The sequence below is a fragment of the Rhineura floridana genome, chromosome 2, assembly GCF_030035675.1.
Source record: "Rhineura floridana isolate rRhiFlo1 chromosome 2, rRhiFlo1.hap2, whole genome shotgun sequence".
NCBI lineage: Eukaryota > Metazoa > Chordata > Lepidosauria > Squamata > Rhineuridae > Rhineura > Rhineura floridana.
Window position 1 is genome coordinate 97,805,530 of NC_084481.1, and position 20,785 is coordinate 97,826,314.

The window sequence follows — 20,785 nt, forward strand, 5'->3', positions numbered from 1 at the left end:
CTATATTTAAAAAAGGGAACAACGAGGACCCAGCAAATTACCGCCCAATCAGCCTCCTTTCCGTTATTGGCAAACTATATGCCTGTTACTTAAAAGAGAGACTCTCCTCTTGGCTGGAGGAGGAAAATATCCTTGGGAGAGAGCAGGCAGCTTTCCGGAAAGGTAGGTCTGGGATAAAGCACTGTGTGATTTTAAATCACTTAGCTGAAAAATACAAGAACCGCTGGGGTAATGGCCTATTTGTTGCCTTTGTCGACTTGAAATCGGCTTTTGATTCCATCCCTAGGGAGATACTATGGGCGAAATTCGCAAAATCTACGATTGACAAGAGACTCCTTTTCTTAATTAGCCGACTGCACCACCACACATCCTTTCGTGTTAGATGTAGTCGTGAAGGACATCTCACAAACCCCATTACTACAACAAAAGGAGTCAGACAAGGCTGCATACTAGCCCCACTACTATTTAATTTTTTCATGAATGACCTGTCCCTTTATTGTCAATCCCCGGACTTCCACCCCCCTAAGCTAGCGAACCTACATTGTCCTCTGTTATTGTATGCAGACGACGCTGTTCTCCTTTCTGTTTCTAAAGTAGGCCTCAAACGCCTAACAAAAGCTTTTATGAGTTTCTGTCATGATAACAAACTATCTATAAACTTTTCCAAAACTAAGATCTTAGCTTTTGCCAAGCACTCTCCTGTTCACGAATGGACAATCAATTCCCATAAAATAGAACAGGTTTCCCACTTCAAATACCTTGGTATACTATTTCACTCCTCTCTGTCCTGGACTCCCCATATCCGAGGGGCTATTTCTACTGCTCGTAACTCAGCCAGTGGCATCCGAAGGTTCTTCTTCACTAAAGGAGGACAATACATTCCGGCAGCCCTAAAGGTTTTTAGATCCAAAACTATTTCTCAACTTCTCTACGGGGTACCCTTATGGATTGGCGCCTTCAACTCTTCTGTGGAGGCAGTTCTTTCTTTATTTCTCAGACAAATTTTTGGTGTTCCCAGGTGCGTTCCAGCGGCGGTCCTTAGGTTAGAATCCGGCCTAGTCTCACTTGAGTCCCAAGCGTGGATGGCTGCCCTAAATTTCTGGCTTAAAATGTCTTATGAAAAATCCACTGGCTATCTCCCTTTACTCTGGGAAGACTCTTTCACCTCGAAATGGGCCCAAACATTCACAAACTACCTTGCAAGTATTGGCCTCTCAATTGAACATCTGATGTCTCAAGCTCCAGAGACAGTTAAACTTTCTATCCGGACTCGTATCAGAGATATGGATTTCCAATGCTCCATTACTGCAGCCACCTCGACCTGTTCTTCTATTCACCTTGGTCTGAGCTTTGCGCCAATGTTCAATGCCCTTTATCTGGAAACTCTCACAATCCCCAAATATTGTCTAGCCTTCACAAAGGCTAGATTTAACTGTCTTACCTCTGCCTTACTCGAAGGGAGATTTAAACGTATCCCGTATGCAAACCGTTTATGCCTTTGCGGTGCCAGCGCTATAGAAACTCTCTCACGTCATCTTTGAGTGTGCCCTATATGATGATATTCGCTCCAAATTCATAACCCCCATCATAAATAAATACCCTCACAAACCGCCTGAATGTTTACTTTTCCATCTTTTGTCAATGACTAATAGGGATACTATTTTGCCAGTCGCTAAATACATTTCCGCGGCCCAATCAATACGGAGGGCATTTATCCCTTCAGAAGCTTCCACTACCTTATTGTAACTGTTTCCCTTGTTATTTTATAGTTTTATTGTTCTTACATGACTGCATCTTTGTAACCTTCTGTTATAAATGTACATAGTTTTATCTACAAATGTTTTTGGTCTATGACTGTATCAATAAAGATTTGATTTGATTTGATTTGATTTGCTTCCGACTCCACGACTCCGACTCCACAGCCTTGGTAGCTATGTGTCATTCTTAAGGTAATTCTGAATGCCTACCAGCAACTAGCAATGATGTACTCATTGAACACATCTTTCGATCATGCTCCAAACGTCCCCATAGCAACTCCATGTAGTGATTCCTGTGACTGTACAGTGCTATCCCCTTCTCTGTCATGTCACTATCTGAGCCAGTGAAGGACTTGTGTGTGGGACAGGTGCATGGTTTTTTTACCTTGCACTGATGCACCATCTGGCCTATTACATTGTATTCATGCATCATGATGTTTAAGTCTGTTGTAGGATAATTTTATATATAATGCTATCAATTTAATTCATTTCTTGCTAGGATCAGCTCTGTTCCTTTAAAAGATGTCTGTCCTTTAAAGTTTTAAAAATGGGTAATGCAGCTGCCCACAGCCTGGAGTGGCTTAGTGTGCAGTGCTCCTTGCTTTGAATGCAATGCAGCAAGTCCCCCTGGGGTGATGGGATGATGGAGTTCTGTGTTTTGGAGGTAAATGTGTAGAAAAACTATCTCTTGTATTTGAATAAATACTATTGAATGAAGTTTGAATAAATTGATGTATTTATTCACCCAAATTGCTAAAACTATTCAGCTTGCTTTGTGGAGAGTGGAGAAGGAGGAAGGCTACAAACAAGATATAGAAAGCTGAGATTTAGGTATCTTCATGTGCCCTTTGGAACACAGCCATAGTTCGTAACTGTAATAGATGGCTAAGTTTTAACTTCTGCTATTTTTATTAATGCCAAATACAGATGAGATAAATAACCATGCAGTGTATTTAACAAGCTGGATTGAAATGGGATTTCTTTTTTTAAGGAAATATAGTTAAAATGAAAAATATTTGAAATATATTGTACTTTATTCTACTTTATTATATAATTTTATGTCATAATTATAATATATTATATTCCTATTAGTATACTATAGGAAATATGAAGATAGAATGAGATAGGGCAACATGAGTGTGTCCAGGTTTTTGAATACTCAATTGAACTTACTGTATAATTAGTATCGGTATCTTTTGATATACGATATGTGGATTAATTTAATTACTATTAATCCCATATATACATGGAGTATAAGCATTATTACATGTGTGTATGTATACAATTGTTTTTGAAAAAACACTTGAACATAGGGAAAATTGTCTCTAAAATTAAGACAAAGGTAAGCTTCAGAGAGGAAGTGAAATTGGAAATGGGTAATGATGCTGCATATTACACTATAAAACTGAATTATGGCTGATCTATATTTGTTTCATAAAAATATGTTTTCTTTATAGAAAGTCATTGCTTTCTTAGTGGTACGAATAGCATTTTGCTCCAGCTGTTGAGTCTTGCAGGAATGATAGTCTAAAATGGGCCACTGTGAAACAAGGAAGATGTGTCAGCATGCTCAGGGAAACTCCAAAGTTGGAGAACTACATTTCTTTTTAGGACAAAGCCTAAACCAAGATAATTTAAATCTGCAAGGAAAAAAGGCTGATTTAAATAATTGCTTTAAATCAAGTTTCCTGTTGATTACCACTTCATATATATCCTAAAAATGACACATATTAGACTATTAAACCATGTTAATTTACAACTAAATGGAATTTATATTGTTTCATACTTAAAACCGAGTCTTGCATCTTGCACATGTCATACTGTATAGTATACTATTTCATTTCATTTTTTCTCATAGATTAAATGTCCTTAAAATATTTACTTTATTAATTATTAGTAAATGATGACATTTGTGAGGTTAAGTATGGGAATATAGCAACCTGAGCACTGAACATTTTTGTTTTCTGTTTCCAGTGTTGCTCCTTTCTGCTTCACTTTGCCTTGGTCCAGCCCCACCCTCACAAAGTAGCAAGCAAAAATGAAATAGCTGTGATTGATATTTCAAAGTAAAGCCTGATATTAGTGGGCAGACTAGAGCAGGCTCTTTTATCAGGTGAAATGGAAATACCTTCGTTTGGTAAGTAGAGGGTAAATATTGGTATTTGAGAACCTATCAAATTGATTCTTAATAAATATCAAAATCCCCCCCTTTAGCTCGATGTATCTGTTAGCAGGGATTCTCAAACTGTCGCCCACGAGCCTCATTCATGTGGTTCATGGCATGCCTGTAAAAATACAATTAAAAATCATACAGCACATAACATAGCACATTACAGTTGCTATAACAAGCAACAAAAATCCATTAAGTGTTCCGTCAAGCAATTGTCAAGTGGTTCATGGGGAAAGAAATCAATGCCTGTACTATGGTGGCTCCCAAAACACTGTGGTAGAGGCATTGAATCAGTTTAGAGATTAACTCTTAACGTCACATGCTTTTATTCAGATTAGTAACCTAAATCTTCTTTAAGAGAAACTTGGTATTTACAATTTTAAAAATAATTAAAATCCTTATCTAAATAAAATACCTGGTTTTTTTTAAATACATCCATTTAGACTCAACATACCCAGAAGCTATAGGATGTACTGGGATGCGGGATGGAATGAAGTATTCTAGGAAAAGTCATTGCTGGCTGGCACCCTGAACAGGGGCAATCTACACTGCAATATTTTATTGCAGATCCTTCTTACTTCTGTAACATAACATAAATCGCAGGGCAGGACTTCTGTATAGTATTATACAAACATGAGAGTGGCTGTATACTATAGTCAGCATGGTTTTTTCACATTCCTCAATGTTAAACTGAAAAAAACCCCCATCCCATTCTGATGCTGCCCATAAGCTCATTTCAAAACAAAACCTTACCAAATTTATAGTCCTGAACTCAGAAATGCTTGCTTAACAACCCTCTAAATTTTCATGACAATACACAAAAAAGTCAGAGAGAATAGAGAGTTCAAAGTCTAAAAAGAGAGAGTGAAAAACCAGACCCCTTTTGAACTCTTTTCTGTCAGAGTTCTCATAATTTGTTGAAATTAAAAATCAGCTGTGTTTAGCATTGAACAGCTGTTGAAATAAAGGTCTTGTGTGGGTGTAGCCCCCTGATTAGCCAAGCCAAACAGCTGTGAGTCTGGCTTTTAGAACACTGACAGTTGGTTCTTACTGAGCATGCCCAACGTTATTATTGAGTTCAATGCTAAATTTCTTAAATTAATTAAAAATCAGCCAGGCATTGTTTTAACTTTTAAACTGCAGAAGATGAAGGTCAGAGTGTTGGGCAACGTCAGTAATAGGATTACAAGTACTCTGTGAACATTTCCGATTTTTAATTTCAACATAAGCTTATGGGCAACATCAGAATAGCATGTGGGGGGTATTTTCGCGGAATGCGAAAAATCCACGCTGACTATAGTAGGCAGCCGCTGTCATGGCTGTATAATAATTTTCTAGGTTAGGTTCTCTTAGAAACTGTAGTAACACAGAAAAGAAGCAAAGTAAGAGGAACACTAGCAAACATACTAAAATGTAATTCTCCATCTTTGGAGATGGTAGATGTTGCCACTACTCACCATATGCTCAGAGGCACATGTTGCCAAATTCTTCCAAGCTTCACAGGAAGTGGATTGGACTGTGAAAGACCAACCCAAATTGTGTTTACATTTTTACAAATTTGTAGGGCAGTAAAATATCTCAGAGAGGAGGTCAGGTCACCTGCTCCCCTGGTGCATTCACTATAGCTGCCCAATTTTCCTGCTTTTTCAAGTTTGATAGAAATATCTGTGGGTTCTATGTATGTTCTTAAACTGCAAGGTTTCTTGCCTATTAGTGAATAGTATATAGTGTAGTAAGAGTATGAAAGCAGCATGCACAGGCTACTTAGAAAAAAAACAGCATTGAATTATGTGGCAACTACTATGCTGTATTAAAGGACCAATCACCCATGAAGAGAGACAAAAAAGCACATGCATATCTTACATGGTGTTGCAGGTGCGCTAGTGTTTTCCATCTGTCAGTCTTAGTCGTCAGGGAGAATTGTTCTCTTGCAACTGGTGACCAGGCAACTAACAGATCACAACACTGGGTGAATACTAAATTGAAGATGGTTTTTCTAAAGTAAGAAGGTGTCTCAAATTTGTGTATTAAGTTGTATTTTACACAGCAACATGTGTTTGACATACATGGACTTTAAATGGTCTTTTTACACTTGCAAATCAGTGCATCTTATTTTTATACACACTGTGCTAATTGGAAAAGAGGTCCTCTAGAAATACATAATGATCTAGCCACAGATGGTATTGTTTACCTGGATGAGTAAAATAAGAACTCAATGTTAAGGTTTACTGCACTGAGAAAAAGTGTTCAAGGTGGGACACGTTGGGTTGTATAATTATAGAGTTATGCAGAGTTATGCTTCTTCAGTGGGACTTCCATTTCCTCTCCTCCCCGCATGCACTCCCTTTTTAAGAAATTATTTTGAGAGTGTGCTGCAGGAGACAGGAGAGGAAGAGGAATTTCTATTGCATAAGGAGAGCTGCAGTGATGGATACAGCCCATTAACTGGTACAGAAGCATAATGACAATACATTTGTCAGCATCTAAATGCTTTTGTGGAATATCAGTCTGATGTAATTGGGTGAGTTGGTGCTGCTGTACTGAAAGAAGCCTTGTGGAAGTTATATTTTTCACTGTTGCATGTTATGTCATATGATTAGAGACAAGACAGGGTGAGGGAATTGCCTACTTCTCATCCTAAAAATATCTGTTTGGGCAAATGTACACCCACGTTTAGTATATACTTGGACAGTTATAAGGACAGACATGCAACATCCCCATAATTTCCATAAGAAGCCATGTAGGAGCACCAGTGCATACTATTGGGTGTAGTTCCTATGAAGAATTGGGGTACCTTTAATTTTGGGGTATCTTAAATTCATCAACTTACATTTGTTATCTTTGCAAACCAAAGATAAAACAGTGCTGAGACTGGTTTTAAAATGGCTATTTGCAATACTAACATCACCTATAATTACACACTTGTATAATAAAAAATGAAAGACCATAAACAAACTTTGATTTCTAATTATTGTTGCACCACTGTATAGACTTAGATTGCTGCAACTGGTTCTGAACACAGCAGCCTGTATGCCTATTTAATTTTTTAGCCTACTACACATTTCATTTATCTAAGGCCTCATATAGATCTAATCTGTTTTAGGTGTTTATTGTAAACCACTTTGAAAACCTTGGGCAATATTCAACTAACTCATTCTGTCAGTGCCAGGAGTTCCACTTATGGAGTGGAACTCCCTCTGTCCCCAAGCATGCCCACACACTACCCAAATCTGCTCTGGAGAGTTAGGGAAAACCCAGAACAGATTTAGGGGATGCAGAGCCAGTGTGGCGTAGTGGTTAGAGTATTGGACTACGACCTGGGAGACGAGGATTCGAATCCCCACACAGCCATGAAGCTCACTGGGTGACCTTGGGCCAGTCACTACCTCTCAGCCTCAGAGGAAGGCAATGGTAAACCACCTCAGTATCACCATGAAAACCCTACTCATAGGGTCGCCGTAAGTTGTAATCGACTTGAAGGCAGTTCATCACTAATCATCATAGGAGGAGGGGGAGAAGTTCCATTGCACAAGTGGAAATCTTTGCACTGATGGAATGACTTGGATATTGCCGTTTGTGGCCAAAGAGCCGTATAAATTTTAAAAAAATGTTTTTAAGTGGAGAGCTTTGAAAGTTTAAAACTGTGGAACCTCTGAGCTTATTATTTTGACATCACATATACAAGATCACATCTTTTTCCTTCAGTGGCAGGCTCTTGACTTGTATTTACTAACATAGATTAATATAATACATACATACCCATGCATTGATAGTGTGAAAAAGTACAATATTTCACAGACCTGAGTACATGGAAATAATACGTTGGGGGCAACTGATCTCATTTGAATTGTTTCATTTTTGCCTTAAGGTACAAATGAAGGCATACTTTTTCATATTGGGTTGGGAGCATTATTAGGTGATAGCCAGTGTTGGTCATACTCTGAGTACACCCATTGAAGTCAGTAGACTGAAGTAATTTAAGTCCATTTATTTCACTGTGTCTATTCTTAAGCTGACCTAGAGTCATCACCCATGATCAAATTTTATACTTCGGTTACATCTACATTCAGATAGTAGCCGTGGACTCCAGACTACTCCCACCTTTTCTTCTGGTCTGCCTCATTAACAGTGAAGATGAGTTTGGTCTGATATTCTTCCAACTCTTTTCTCTTCATGTTTGGAATCCCATGGATAAACATTTTAGGTTTTTCTAACTTGGTTCTAATCAGAGCTGTGCTGTGCCTTCTCTCCCTCAAACTATAGGTTACTCTTACTACAGGTTTCATGTGCAGTGATGTTCTTCATATGGATCTTCTAGTTGGACAAGCTAAACTTGTTTCTCTTTCTTGCTATGTTCTGTTCGTTGACAAGTTTGGTTGCAGCTGCTTATAGTGTAATCAGAATGCCAAACCTTAAAGGGCTCATACACATACTCAAATAGTGTTGGGGAAAGCAAATGTTACTAGTGGTACTTTCTTATTTACGGAAACATTTTCAGCAGAGTTAACTTACGTGCTTCACGCTGTGTATGTTGAATAGAGAGCTTATATAACCATTTAAAACTTGTAACTGTGTTCTATAGATACCAATGATATCTGTAATATCTTACTAAAATGTACTTTATTGTGTTTTTCCTCAGTGTTCAAAGAACACTTGTACATTATCTCCATAACACTTACAATAGTCCTACAAGGTGGATAATCGTATTGCAAATGAAGGTCAGAATATTGGCTTGCATAAGCCATCTAATGAGCTCATCATAGCTGGGGTAAAATTGGAACCTGGGATATCACATCTTGCTGTTTACTACATTAGCTGCTAGCTTAAACCACCCAGCATGTAGAGTGCACAAAATGAGTTCACATAAATGTGAGAAGAGTACATTGACACCTATAGGAACTCTGGTAGCATTATACCATTTAAGAATTTCAGCTATGTATGTTAATAGGTTCTTGATCACTGGAGTGAGTAGGAACTCAATATTTAACTTGGGCCTTAGCAGGACTGGCACTTGCTATAAATGGGAAATTGCCGCTTATGTATGACTATTAAATGCACAGGAGACCTTTTCTATGAGAGTTTGGGCGATCGCAGAACTAATGATTAGGATGGGAGTGGTATGCAAGCAGTGACACACCTTGGAGAACATAACTTTTTTGAAGTTGTCTGTTCTGTATATTATAGATAATCAGAGCAGGCTTCTGCTGGAAGATGGTGTATCTATCTGTTGTCCAATAAATAATTTCAAAGAACTTCATCTTCTATTTCAGGGTGTGTGGGTCCATGGGTTGAGATGTAATTTATGTGGCTTTGTTAATTGCTTAGGCCAGAACAATTTTGCAGAGCAATGTTTCCACACTGCTAATGGGTTCCTGTGCATGTTTGGATTAACACTGGCCATTTGCTGTGAAGTGGGCAGAGTATAGAAATGAGTGGATCCCTGATTGGTGAAAGAGGGTGCCTTTCATAGAAGAAGGGTAACGTCTTAGACCATTTTATTTCCAAGACTAAAATTATTGTGTTTACCCCAGAAGAGAGGTCAGTATCTATATAGCCCTTCAATATTGGATAGTGTTTCTAAAAAGGCTCAAAGTTTATTGTTGTAAGGGAAACCTGTTTGCTAATGATGTGATCTAGTTTGTTTTGCTCATCATGAGAGGCCTGGGTTGGCTCTCTGTGACCTGTAGGTTCCAATTTTCTTCATAATTCCAAACAGCCTGTTTGGCTTACTAGCCCATATTATATGCTTGAAATGGCTAGCTAAGCGTAAAGCAGAAAAGTAGCATGCAAGGGTATGATTCTGTTATTGCCTAGTAGAGCCCCTGTTGAAGGAGTAGGATCAAGCTTCTCTTCCTTGGATTCTGCTATAAGAAATTGGAATAGGCTGCCCTGTACAGTGCTCATCTGTACCTCCCTCGCACCTTTAGCCTAGCTACTGTCATGCAGGGCTCCTGTAAAAATAGCTGCAGTAGAGACTACAAGGAGAGTAACATTATTCCTCATTCAAAGAGTTGTGGGGTTGCTCTTTTTTACATGATTTATTTATTAAAAATACTTATACTGCCAACTCATATAAAACTACAAGATGGTGTCCGACAATATATACAATGCAACATAAAACATAAAAATAATAATTAAAATGTTTGGCTGAACAAGAAAGTTTAAACAGCTGCATAGCCCTGTTGGCATAAAAAGGTCTTCAAGCAGCACCTGCATGTCAGTAGCGAGGATGCCTGCCCAATTTCTTCTGGAAGAGTATTTCGCCATATGGTATCAGCAATACTAAACAGGGCTGTGGAGTCGGAGTCGTGGAGTCAGAGTCGGAAGCAATTTTGGGTGGAGTCGGAGTTGGTAGAAATGTTCCGACTCCGGCTTCAAAATAAATTTTGATTGACAAATTTTTTAAAATATAAATTCAAAATGTCGAAGCTTCCCATGAAGTCAGCTGTAATTGAGCATTTCACCATAACTCAAGATGGAAAACATTTTATGTGTCAGTGTATGACACAGGACCCAGATGAAGACAAATGCCGTGATGCCAAGATCAGCACATATTCAGGCAGCGATAAAAATGCTCCTATGAGAGAGCTTCCAATTTAAAAAGAAATTTACAGCCCTTTCCAGGGCTGTGGAGTCAGAAGCAATTTTGGGTGGAGTCGGATAGTAGAAAAATAGAGGAGTCGGAGTCGAAGGTTTGGTGTACCAACTCCACAGCCCTGATACTAAATGCCTGACTTCTAGTTAAAGTCAGTCAGGCCATGCAGATTTTCTCAGTGATTGAGCTGGGGTATAAGGGATTAGGTGGTCCTTAAGGTATCCTGGACCCAAGTTGTTCAGGGCTTTGTATATCAGCACAAGAGTCTTAAACTTGATCCAGTAGCATATGGGTATCCAGTGCAGATGTTTTAGCAAAGATGTTACATGCTGTTGGCATCTTCCCCCATCAGGAATCTAGTTGCTGCATTCTGCACTAAATAGAGCTGCTGGATCATGCGCAAGGGCAACCTCACATAAAGTGCATTGCAGTAATCCAGTTTTGAGGTGACCAATGCATGGATTACAGTGCTCAGGTTATCCCAATCCAGATATGACCATAGCTGACATACCAGACAAAGCTAATAAAAGTACTCCCAGCCACAAAAGGGCCTCTAATGACAAAGATGTATCTAGGAGTACCCCCAAGGTACATACTTGCTCCTTTAGAGGAGTGTAGTCCTGTTCACAGCAGACAACTGTCCTATATTCTGGACACAAGAACCCCATCTATCCACAGAACCTCTTCTTCCTTGGATTCAGACTCAGTTTTAGTCCTCCCCCAGTCCACCACTGCATTTGAGCACTGTTCCAAGGTGTGCACAACCACTCCTGATTCAGATGTTACTGGAGAAATAGAGCTGCATGTCGTCAGCATACTGATAACACCTTACTCCAAAACTCCTAATACGTTTTCCCTTCCTTTTCTTGGTGCTCCTGCTTTATTTAGATGGAAGTATTTCAGTGTTTTTACTTAAGTTTGAAGCAAAATACAGTTAATATTAAAAGGTTACTAGATCTGTTTTATCTTTCTTTGTGCAGGTGCCCAGGACTTAGCTTATATATCTCACCACTCATACCCATTTACAATGCTGTGGTCTTCCTCTTTGTGCTGGCCAACTTTAGTATGGCCACCTTCATGGATCCAGGCATATTTCCTCGAGGTGAGCACTGAAATTGCCTGTGAAGCAATTTGCAAGGCACTGACTGATGATTTGAAAATGTTTTGATTGGGGATGGCTATTTGAGTTCTCTGGATCCAGAGCATAAATTGTTGTAATGTTGGTTGCTAGAAGGCTTTCAGATCAACTGTGTTTGTAATGTAAATTGTATGCTAGGTGTATAACAGGATTCATTCTTGGAAGCCATTGCAATATTTGGGAAGGGGGAGGGTCTGTAAATTTTGCCTGGCCTTGGTAGCTAGCCCAAATGTGTCCACCAAACTTGGTCTGTGATGTCACATTGCAATTTTTAGATCCTTGTAGGCCCCAGGGCAACTGTGAAGGCAAACCCTATCCTTCCTGGCATCAAACTGAGCAGGAGCTTATCCCTGTCCTGCTTAGAAAGTACTGACATCTCAGTGCTTTCAAAGCTTCTACAAGCCTCTGGGGCAGCCTTACATGTAGCAGCTCTCTGGGTAGCTATAGGTGACAAAGAATTCAGTGTAGGCAAGTGAGTGAGTTGGTCTGAGTGCTGGCTGAGGAGGAAGGGAAGCTTAGTTTTGCCTCTCCTCTGGCAGTACTCTTGATATAGTTTTTGTTTTACAAGCCTGCTGAGAAGCTGGTATCCTGCTTTTCCATACTGGATGCAGATGGAGGGGGCTTCTCTCTTCCTATGACCAGCATGTAAATGCAGGATACTAGCCTCTTAGCAGGCTAAAAAAATGCAAGCTAGTATCTTTTGTGGACTTATTTACAAGGTAAAAAGGTCCATCCTGCTGTCTCCAAGCTTGTGAGAAGAGTGGGGGATTTTGCCAGAAGCATTAAAAAAAACCCTCAGTGGCAAGATGAACAGATTTGTGAACCTGGGGCAGGGACATGCTGAGCATTCTATGTTGTACATTTTTGGATTTTGATGGGATTCTTCTGCTTCAGCTGAAGAAGATGAGGACAAGGAGGATGACTTCCGAGCTCCATTGTACAAGACTGTGGAGATAAAGGGTATCCAGGTGCGCATGAAATGGTGTGCAACATGCCGCTTCTACCGGCCCCCACGCTGCTCTCATTGCAGTGTTTGCGACAATTGTGTGGAGGTGAGAGACTGGGAAGGGAAGGGCTATGCCAAAATGACTGGAATTCTTACCTTACCATTAATGAATCTGAGGTATTCTGTGCTTTTTGAAATCAGGTTCAGAGACTGAAGTGGTTGGGCTGCAAGATGTAGTTTTGAGTGTTATAGGTTGGAGTAGACATCTCAGATTTGCATTATTTCTTTCTTTTTTATCAGTCTCAAGATTCACAATCTGGCAACTGTCACAAAATGCTGGCTGTGGTGGGGGGTGGAGGTGAGTCAATTGCATAATAGTGGGTAAGATAATCCGTAGAAAATTCCACTTTTCTTCCATACTAGAATTCAAGGTGGGATATGTACATGTATTTTCAGCACACCTTGAAAAGGCAGGAGTGGTGATGAGATACAAGTCATTATTTCACTGCAATTTGTCATTTACCAGTGGACCACCTTCATTCTACTTCCCCTTGTTATAAGATTTGCGTCTTCTGTTGTGGAAGTGAAAATTTGGGTGGTTTTCAGATTTGCTAGAGTTTACAGTGGTTCTATAGGTATTGGAAAGCATAAGGCTCTAGCACTGTTTTATAGAAGTAAAGTTTTTCTAATTCTGTTCTTTATCCCCTCACTGGTAGGAATTTGACCATCACTGTCCCTGGGTAAACAACTGTATTGGACGACGCAATTATCGCTATTTCTTCCTGTTCCTGCTCTCACTTACAGCACATATAATGGGTGTATTTGGTTTTGGCTTGCTGTATGTCCTGTATCAAGTTGAAGAGCTCTCTGGGATCCGTATGGCTGTCACGTATCCTCTTTTTCTAGGGTGCAAGAAATTAATAAAAATGGGAATCCTGGCAAGCAGTTAATGTAATCACCTGAGATACTGCCAACAGATGAGTAGTAGGAGGGAAAGGAATCCCAAAAGAGTTGTATGATGATCCTTTGAGTATTGTTTCCTTGACTTAGTTGGCAGTATGGCTGTAATGTGTGTGGCTGGCTTGTTTTTCATACCTGTAGCAGGCCTTACAGGATTCCATGTGGTACTGGTAGCCAGAGGTCGCACTACCAATGAACAGGTAGATATTTCACTGTTGGTTTTCAACTTCACTTCGTTGTACCTCCATTTTCCTAATCTGTCATCTATTCTTGCAGGTTACAGGCAAATTCCGGGGTGGAGTAAACCCATTCACCAATGGCTGTTGTAAGAATGTTAGTCGTGTCCTCTGCAGTTCTCCAGCCCCCAGGTGAGTTCTGGCTCAACTAAGAAAGTTGTAGAGGTCCTATTCTTCCTTGGAGAGTGAAGAACTTGATTGTCTGATTACTAGTGGAGGCAAGTGGAGAGACAGGAAGTTTCTCTAGCATCAGTCATGTGAATGGTTCAGCAGTGAGATAGTGGGATGCAGGAAGCAACTGCCCAGAGCAAGATCACACCTTGAAGTACTGTTGTCTGACAGAGCAGCTGTAAGCTTCTCCTTTCCCTCATAGGTTGCAGTAAAGAAAGGAGATGCTGATGGGTATCTAGAGATGTGGGAGGAAGACTCATTCATTTTTATAAGGTTTTCTTGGGGTCTGTATGTCAAGTTGCCTCTGATTTCCTGTCCATACCGTTGGGTATAATCAGTCTTTGGGGGCCAGGGATGTTACCTTCCCTCAGCTTTGTTTACTTGAGCTATCCACAGAACAAAAGGTAGGTGGAGGCTCTCCCAGCATCCTGCTTGCTAGGGAGAATCTCATCTGTTTTGTATGCAGTACTGCTGCTTAAGGTGACATGCAAGGCTCATTAACCACACATCATTCTGTGATGTTTCCTTGATACCCCCCCATTGCAACAGCTCTTTAATATTATTTATTACTAAATTTATATCCTGCTCTTCTTCCCAGTAGAGGCCCAGAGTGGCAAACAAAAACACTAAAAACACTCTAAAACATCGTAAAACAGACTTAAAATATATTAAAACAAAACACCTTTAAAAATGTTAAAACATCTTTAAAAACATATATTTTTTAAAAAGCTTTAAAAACGTCTTAAGCAGTTCCAACACAGATGCAGACTGGGATAACGTCTCTATTTAAAAGTCTTGTTGAAAGAGGAAGGTCTTCAGTAGGCGCCAAAAAGATAACAGAGATGGCACCTGTCTAATATTTAAGGGGAGGAAATTCCAAAAGGTAGCTGCCACTACACAAAAGGTCCACTTCCTATGTTGTGTGGAATGGACCTCCTGATAAGATGGTACCTGCAGGAGGCCCTCACCTGCTGAGCATAGTGATCGACTGGGTATATAAGGGGTAAGATGATCGTTCAGGTATCCTGGTCCCAAGCTGTATAGGGCTTTGTACTAGAACCTTGAACTTAGCCCGGTGGCTAATGGGCAGCCAGCACAATTGTTTCAGCAGCGTGGTGACATGTTGGTGATACCCTGCCCCATTGAGTTGTCACGCCACCACATTTTGCACCAGCTGCAGCTTCTGGACCAGCCTCAAGGACAGCCCCACATAGAGGGAGCCCCACTGGAGGTTACCAATCCATGGACAGCAGTGGTCAGGCTGTTCTGGTCCAGAAACTGCTGCAGCTGTCTTACCAGCTGAAGCTGGTAGAAGGCACTCCTGGGCCTCTAGCAACGAAGATGAATCCAGAAGCACTCCCATATTATGAACCTGCTCTTTCAGAGGGAGTACGACCCCATCCAAACCAGGCACCTGACCAATTACCTGAACTCGGGAACCACCAACCCACAGCACCTCCATCTTGCTAGGATTCAGACTCAGTTTAGTGGCCCTCATCCCTCCCACCACTGAGTCTAGTCACCAGTCCAGGAGTTGCATGGTCTCTCCCGATTCAGATGTTACAGAGAAATAGAGCTGGGTATCATCAGCATACTGCTGACACTTTGTCCCAAATCTCCTGATAAATGCTCCCAAGGGCTTCATATATATATTAGATTTATATCCCACCCTTTCTCTGAGTAGGAGCCCATATAGATGTTAAAGAGCACTGGGGGCAAGATGGTACCCTGTGGCAGCCCACAGCACAACTGCCAGGGGGCCAAAAGACAATCGCCCAATGCTGTTTCTGAAAACGACCGTGGAGGTAGGATCAGAACCACTGTAAAACAGTGCCTCCAATACCCATCTTACTAAGTTGGCCCAGAAGGATACCACTATCAATGGTATCAAAAGCTGCCAAGACATCAAGTAAGAATAACAAGGTTGCACTCCCCCTGTCCTTCTTCCGATAAAGGTTGTCATCAGGGTGACCAAGGCCAGTTCAGTCCCATAACCAGGCCTGAACCCAGATTGCAATGGGTCAAGATAATCTGTTTCATTCAAGAGTACTTGCAATTGCTGTGCCACAACCCTCTCAATCACATTCCCTAAAAAGGTGGTATTTTGCGGGCAGTAGTTGCCACAAACCAGTGAGTGCGGGGTGGGCTTTTTTAGGAGTGGTCGGATCACTGCCTCTTTCAGGGTGGCTGGAACCACTCCCTTCCGCAACAATGCATTGACCACATCCTGGATTCACTCAGTCAAGCCCCTTGGCAAGCTTTAATAAGCCAAGAAGGGCAAGGGTTGAGAGAACAGGTTGCTGGCCTTATCGTCACAAGCACCTGTCCACGTCATCAGGCCACATTAACTGAAACCATTCCCAAGAAGCAGACATTGCACTGGACACCTCACTGGGGACTACAGTAGATGTGGATGGGACATCAAGATTGCTACGGAGGTGAGCAACTTTACCCTCAAAGTGACTTGCAAACAATTCACAGTGGGCCTCCGAATGGTCTAAAACTCCATTTCCTGGCATTGATGTCAACAGATCCTTGACAATACGGAAAAGCTCCACTGGGCAGCTATTTGAGGATGTAATGGTAGAAGAGAAGTAGGCTTTCTTTGCCATCCTCACCGCCACACAGTAGGCACAGTTACAATGTTTTACTTGTGCCTGATCAGCCTCACAGCACGCCTTTCGCCACTTGCACTCTAGTCGTCATCCAGCCTGTTTCATTGCCCTTAGTTCACTGGTGTACCAAGGCTCAAACCGGGCTCCACAGTGTTGGAGTGGGCACTCAGGGGCAACTGTGTTAAGAGCCTGATGTGCCTCATTGTTCCACAGCGTGACAAGGGCGTTCAGCTGGGTCACCAGCTCTATCTACTAGGAACTCCCCCAGGGCATTCAGGAGTCTGGTGGATTCCATTGGTTTCTGGGGGCGGACCATCTTCATATGTCCACCACCCCAGCAGGGGAGGATTGGAGCTAAACTTTATCAGGAAGTGGTCAGGCCATGACAATGGGGTGTCATCCACCCCCCATCTCTAGAACACCCCTTTATCCACCTGGAGCAAAAACCAAGTTGAGGATGTACCCTGCCCTATGTGTTGGGCTGATAACTTGAGATAGCCCCATGGTTGTCATGAAGACCATGAAGTCCCAAACCGAAACACTAGAGTCAGCCCTCAGCACGGACATTGAAATCACCCAGGACTATTGTTCTGGGCTGCTGCCATTACCACAGCCGAGACAGCCTCCACCAGCTCGGTCAGAGAAGCTGCTGGGATAGAATGGTTTCCTGGTGACAGAGATGGACGTTTTGTAGACTGCGGCAACCCCTCCCAGCCATCCCTGCAGCCTGTGCTGGTGTTGCACTGGGTATCCAGGTGGGCAAAGATTGGTCAGGTCAACTCATTCGAACTCATCCACCCAGGCCTCAGTAATGCACACCAAATCAGCACCCTCATCAATGATCAAATCATGGATGAGTATGGTCTTATTATGTACCGATCTGGCGTTAAGCAGCACACACAGGCCAGTGGGCACAGCAGATGAGTAACAAGGAACCCGTCCATGGGAGTTCTATATGACTATACCAAAGATCATTGAATATGACACCTCAGGCAATTCTGTAAAATCGTTTCCCTTTTCAAGCCCTGACACAGTGGATAAACATTCGTTCTAGTAGGATTTTTTATTTGTCTTTATACATGAATGTATATTTAATGTGTTCAGCCACTTAACTGTGTAGTTGCTTAAATCTTTTTTAATATACTACATGTCTATACTCTTGTAAATCATAATCTAGTAGTTCCCTGTTCCACATTTATTGTTGCTTTATGTATAAACTATTTCAATGTGCTCTGTGTTTTGGACTCACAGCTGCCTATAAGTATGAACAGACTACAGGTGTGAAAAAGCTGTTTACTTTTTATTACATTGAGTACAAGAGAGAAACCTGCAAGGATAGAATGCATTCATTATTCTTTGACTAGGCACTTTGCTTTTTGTAGTTTATTCTTTTATTTTGGAGTTCTGGCGGCTGTGCTCTTCCACGTTGCCTGTGATTTCCTCCAGTATTCCTTAGGTATAAGGTATATATTCTCTGATGGCTACATCTTTGAAGGACAGCTATTAGCAGTTTTTAACCCTGACTTCCTATCCACAGAAACAAAGGGATAAAATGGCACCTTGGCTTGTTTCTATTAACTAATGTGATCTGTTATAGATCAATTTGTTAAGTATGTTGTTTATAAAAATTGTGTGAGGAAAATGCATTCTCTGAGATAGTGTCGCATCACTGCTGTGACTTTCTTCCCTCACTATGGCAATATGGTCTTTAATGTAACAGGAAAACTGATGGTACTTTGGATGGTGCTTTGGGTGCATTCTGTACAGCAGGGAGGGGCATGAGGGCGTTTGCTGTGAAGTCACAGGTGAAATCAGGATTCAGTTCTACCAAGTACCAACATATATTGGAGAATGAGTCACTAGCCAGTGAGCTGCTTACCTTGTGGCAGTATTGCCTTTGCAGTTTATTTATCTATTTTATTATATTATAGCCGAAGCTCTCTGGGCGGTTTACAGTAACTAAAAACATTAAAACAAATACAATTTAAAACAGATCTTATAAAAACAATTTAAAACACAATTAAAAAATTTAAACAGTATAAAACACAGTTCTTTGGATGAAAGGAATTTTATGCCTCGAACGTTTCTTTAATCTCAGACTGTCTTGCCAGGGCAGGTAAAAATTATCACTAGATCACATGTTTGCAAACAAGAGATGGACTGATTCCATAAAGGAAGCCACAGACCTGAACTTACAAGATCTGAGCAGGGTGGTTCATGACAGATGCTCTTGGAGGTCGCTGATTCATAGGGTCGCCTTAAGTCGTAATCGACTTGAAGGCACATAACAACAACAACAACACATGTTTGCAGAAGGTACTGTCTCATGCTTGTTGACTTTAGGAATGTTTCATCTTCTTCCCACAATTCACTAGGTATCTTGGACGGCCAAAGGCAGAGCAGACAGTATTAGTGAGGCCACCATTCCTGCGACCAGAAATATCAGATGGGCAGATTGCTGTAAAGATAATGGACAATGGTATCCAGGCTGAACTGAAGAGAACAAAGGTGAGGAGGAGATGAAGGTGCTACCCAGGCACTGGCTTTCTCCAGACGTTGATGGTGCCACTGCATTTGTGAGTAGGAACCAAATGAGCCTCTCAGTCTCCTTCCATATTATTACACCTTATATTTAGTTTTCCCTGGCAAGTGAAGGTCTGTTTTCCTCCCATGTAGCTACTGCTGCATGAGAGTTGCTCCCTCTTATGTCCTATATAATTTTGACTTGCCTTTTCCCTTCCTATCCAGCAACTGAGACGTGCATAGTCTACCACTACGCTTGCAGAAATGCTAGATGATGGAGAGCCTTCTAATCACACTTTCATCCTTATAGAGGTGGGGACAATGTTCAGGACTTCAGATCCTGTCTCATTCTTCTGATTGCTCCTCTGCACTTTGTCTCTGCAGTCCAAAGGAAGCCTTGAGGTAACGGAGAGCCAGTCTGCTGATGCTGAGCCACCGCCACCACCTAAGCCAGACCTCAGCCGCTACACAGGTCTGAGGACGCATTTAACCCTGGCCACCAATGAGGGTAAGAGGAGCATGCCAGGGAGACAAGGGTTCCAATCAGCTGTGCACTTCTGCAGTGATCTGCTTTCAGGGAAGTAGTCTCTGCTGAAGTACCAGGTAGCAGAGCTGTTCAGTATTGAGCCATTTACAAAATCCATTGTCGGCCCTGTGCATTCATAGCACTGTTCAACATACCAACTGCCTACTTAGCTAAGTGTTCAAGTGGGTTATTAGAACAGGAGCTGAGTTTGTCGCTTGTTATCACCGTTTAGATGTTATGATTGTTTAACTCTTTTGTCCGTGAGTGAAGACTGCTGTCAGTTATCAAGATTTGGGGATTGATTGTTCTTTCCTCTTCTGTGTGTGGGCACTGGGATTACTGGGGAACACAGGTCTGTTCTTATAGGGCTTATATAGAACAACAACAAAGTGTTCTTTTCCTACTTGCAGGATATATACCTGCTGATTTTGCTCTTGCTCTAGCGTTCTCTGAGGGAGCGGAAAATATGGTACAATGAGAAATTCTCAGTACTTTCTTTTTCAGTAAAGCTCCAGTCAATGCTACTGCTTCCCATATAGCAGTGCTCAAAATTGAGAGCTCCAAGGGGCTTGCATGTACAGGCTGGATGTTCCTCTTACTCCATTTCACCTCCACCCCTATAATACACCCTTTACCTCCTGACTGATTCCTTGACTTCCATGGTGCCCGAAGCTCTTAATGTGGTTCTCACTTATCAGTTATGTGCCATATGTGGAACTTCTGCAATTGTGTTCAAAGAGGGATTCCTGGAACCTCCCAGAGTTCTGTATCTAATGCTTGTATCTAATGGATCTAATGCTTGTAAGTACGTGTGTGTATTTTCATTTCTCTCTGCAGACAGCAGTTTGCTAAGCAAGGACAGCCCTCCAACTCCAACGATGTACAAGTACAGACCTGGTTATAGCAGCAGCAGTACTTCAGCTGCAATGCCTCATTCCACCAGTGCCAAGGTAATGAAGAGCTAAGATTGATAAACACGAATGGTGAGGGTTGCAGGAGATCATACAGAATAAGGAGTTGGAAGGGGAATTCACTTTGAGACTGTTACAGGCATTCTCAATAAGAACGAACTCTGGTATATTATATAGTTGCTGTTATGCCACAAACACAGAATTCTAGCATGATTCACTGTTGGAAATCACAGCCTA

The 20,785-nt window shown here is 41.4% G+C and overlaps 1 protein-coding gene across 8 annotated transcripts in view; it reads left to right on the forward strand.

Annotated features, from left to right (window-relative positions):
• ZDHHC5 (zinc finger DHHC-type palmitoyltransferase 5) overlaps positions 1–20,785 on the forward strand; it is a 72,703-nt gene that overhangs the window by 44,966 nt on the left and 6,952 nt on the right. For 7 of the 8 annotated variants that reach the window (XM_061609668.1, XM_061609663.1, XM_061609669.1 and 4 more), the window contains 8 exons: positions 11,503–11,624; positions 12,555–12,712; positions 13,323–13,495; positions 13,664–13,766; positions 13,843–13,934; positions 18,964–19,096; positions 19,496–19,619; positions 20,475–20,587. In XM_061609668.1, the coding sequence (XP_061465652.1) occupies positions 11,503–11,624; positions 12,555–12,712; positions 13,323–13,495; positions 13,664–13,766; positions 13,843–13,934; positions 18,964–19,096; positions 19,496–19,619; positions 20,475–20,587 (1,018 nt within the window). Of the gene's footprint in view, positions 1–3,731; positions 3,895–11,502; positions 11,625–12,554; positions 12,713–13,322; positions 13,496–13,663; positions 13,767–13,842; positions 13,935–18,963; positions 19,097–19,495; positions 19,620–20,474; positions 20,588–20,785 lie in introns of all 8 variants that reach the window. The other variant, XM_061609670.1, reaches the window with a different exon arrangement.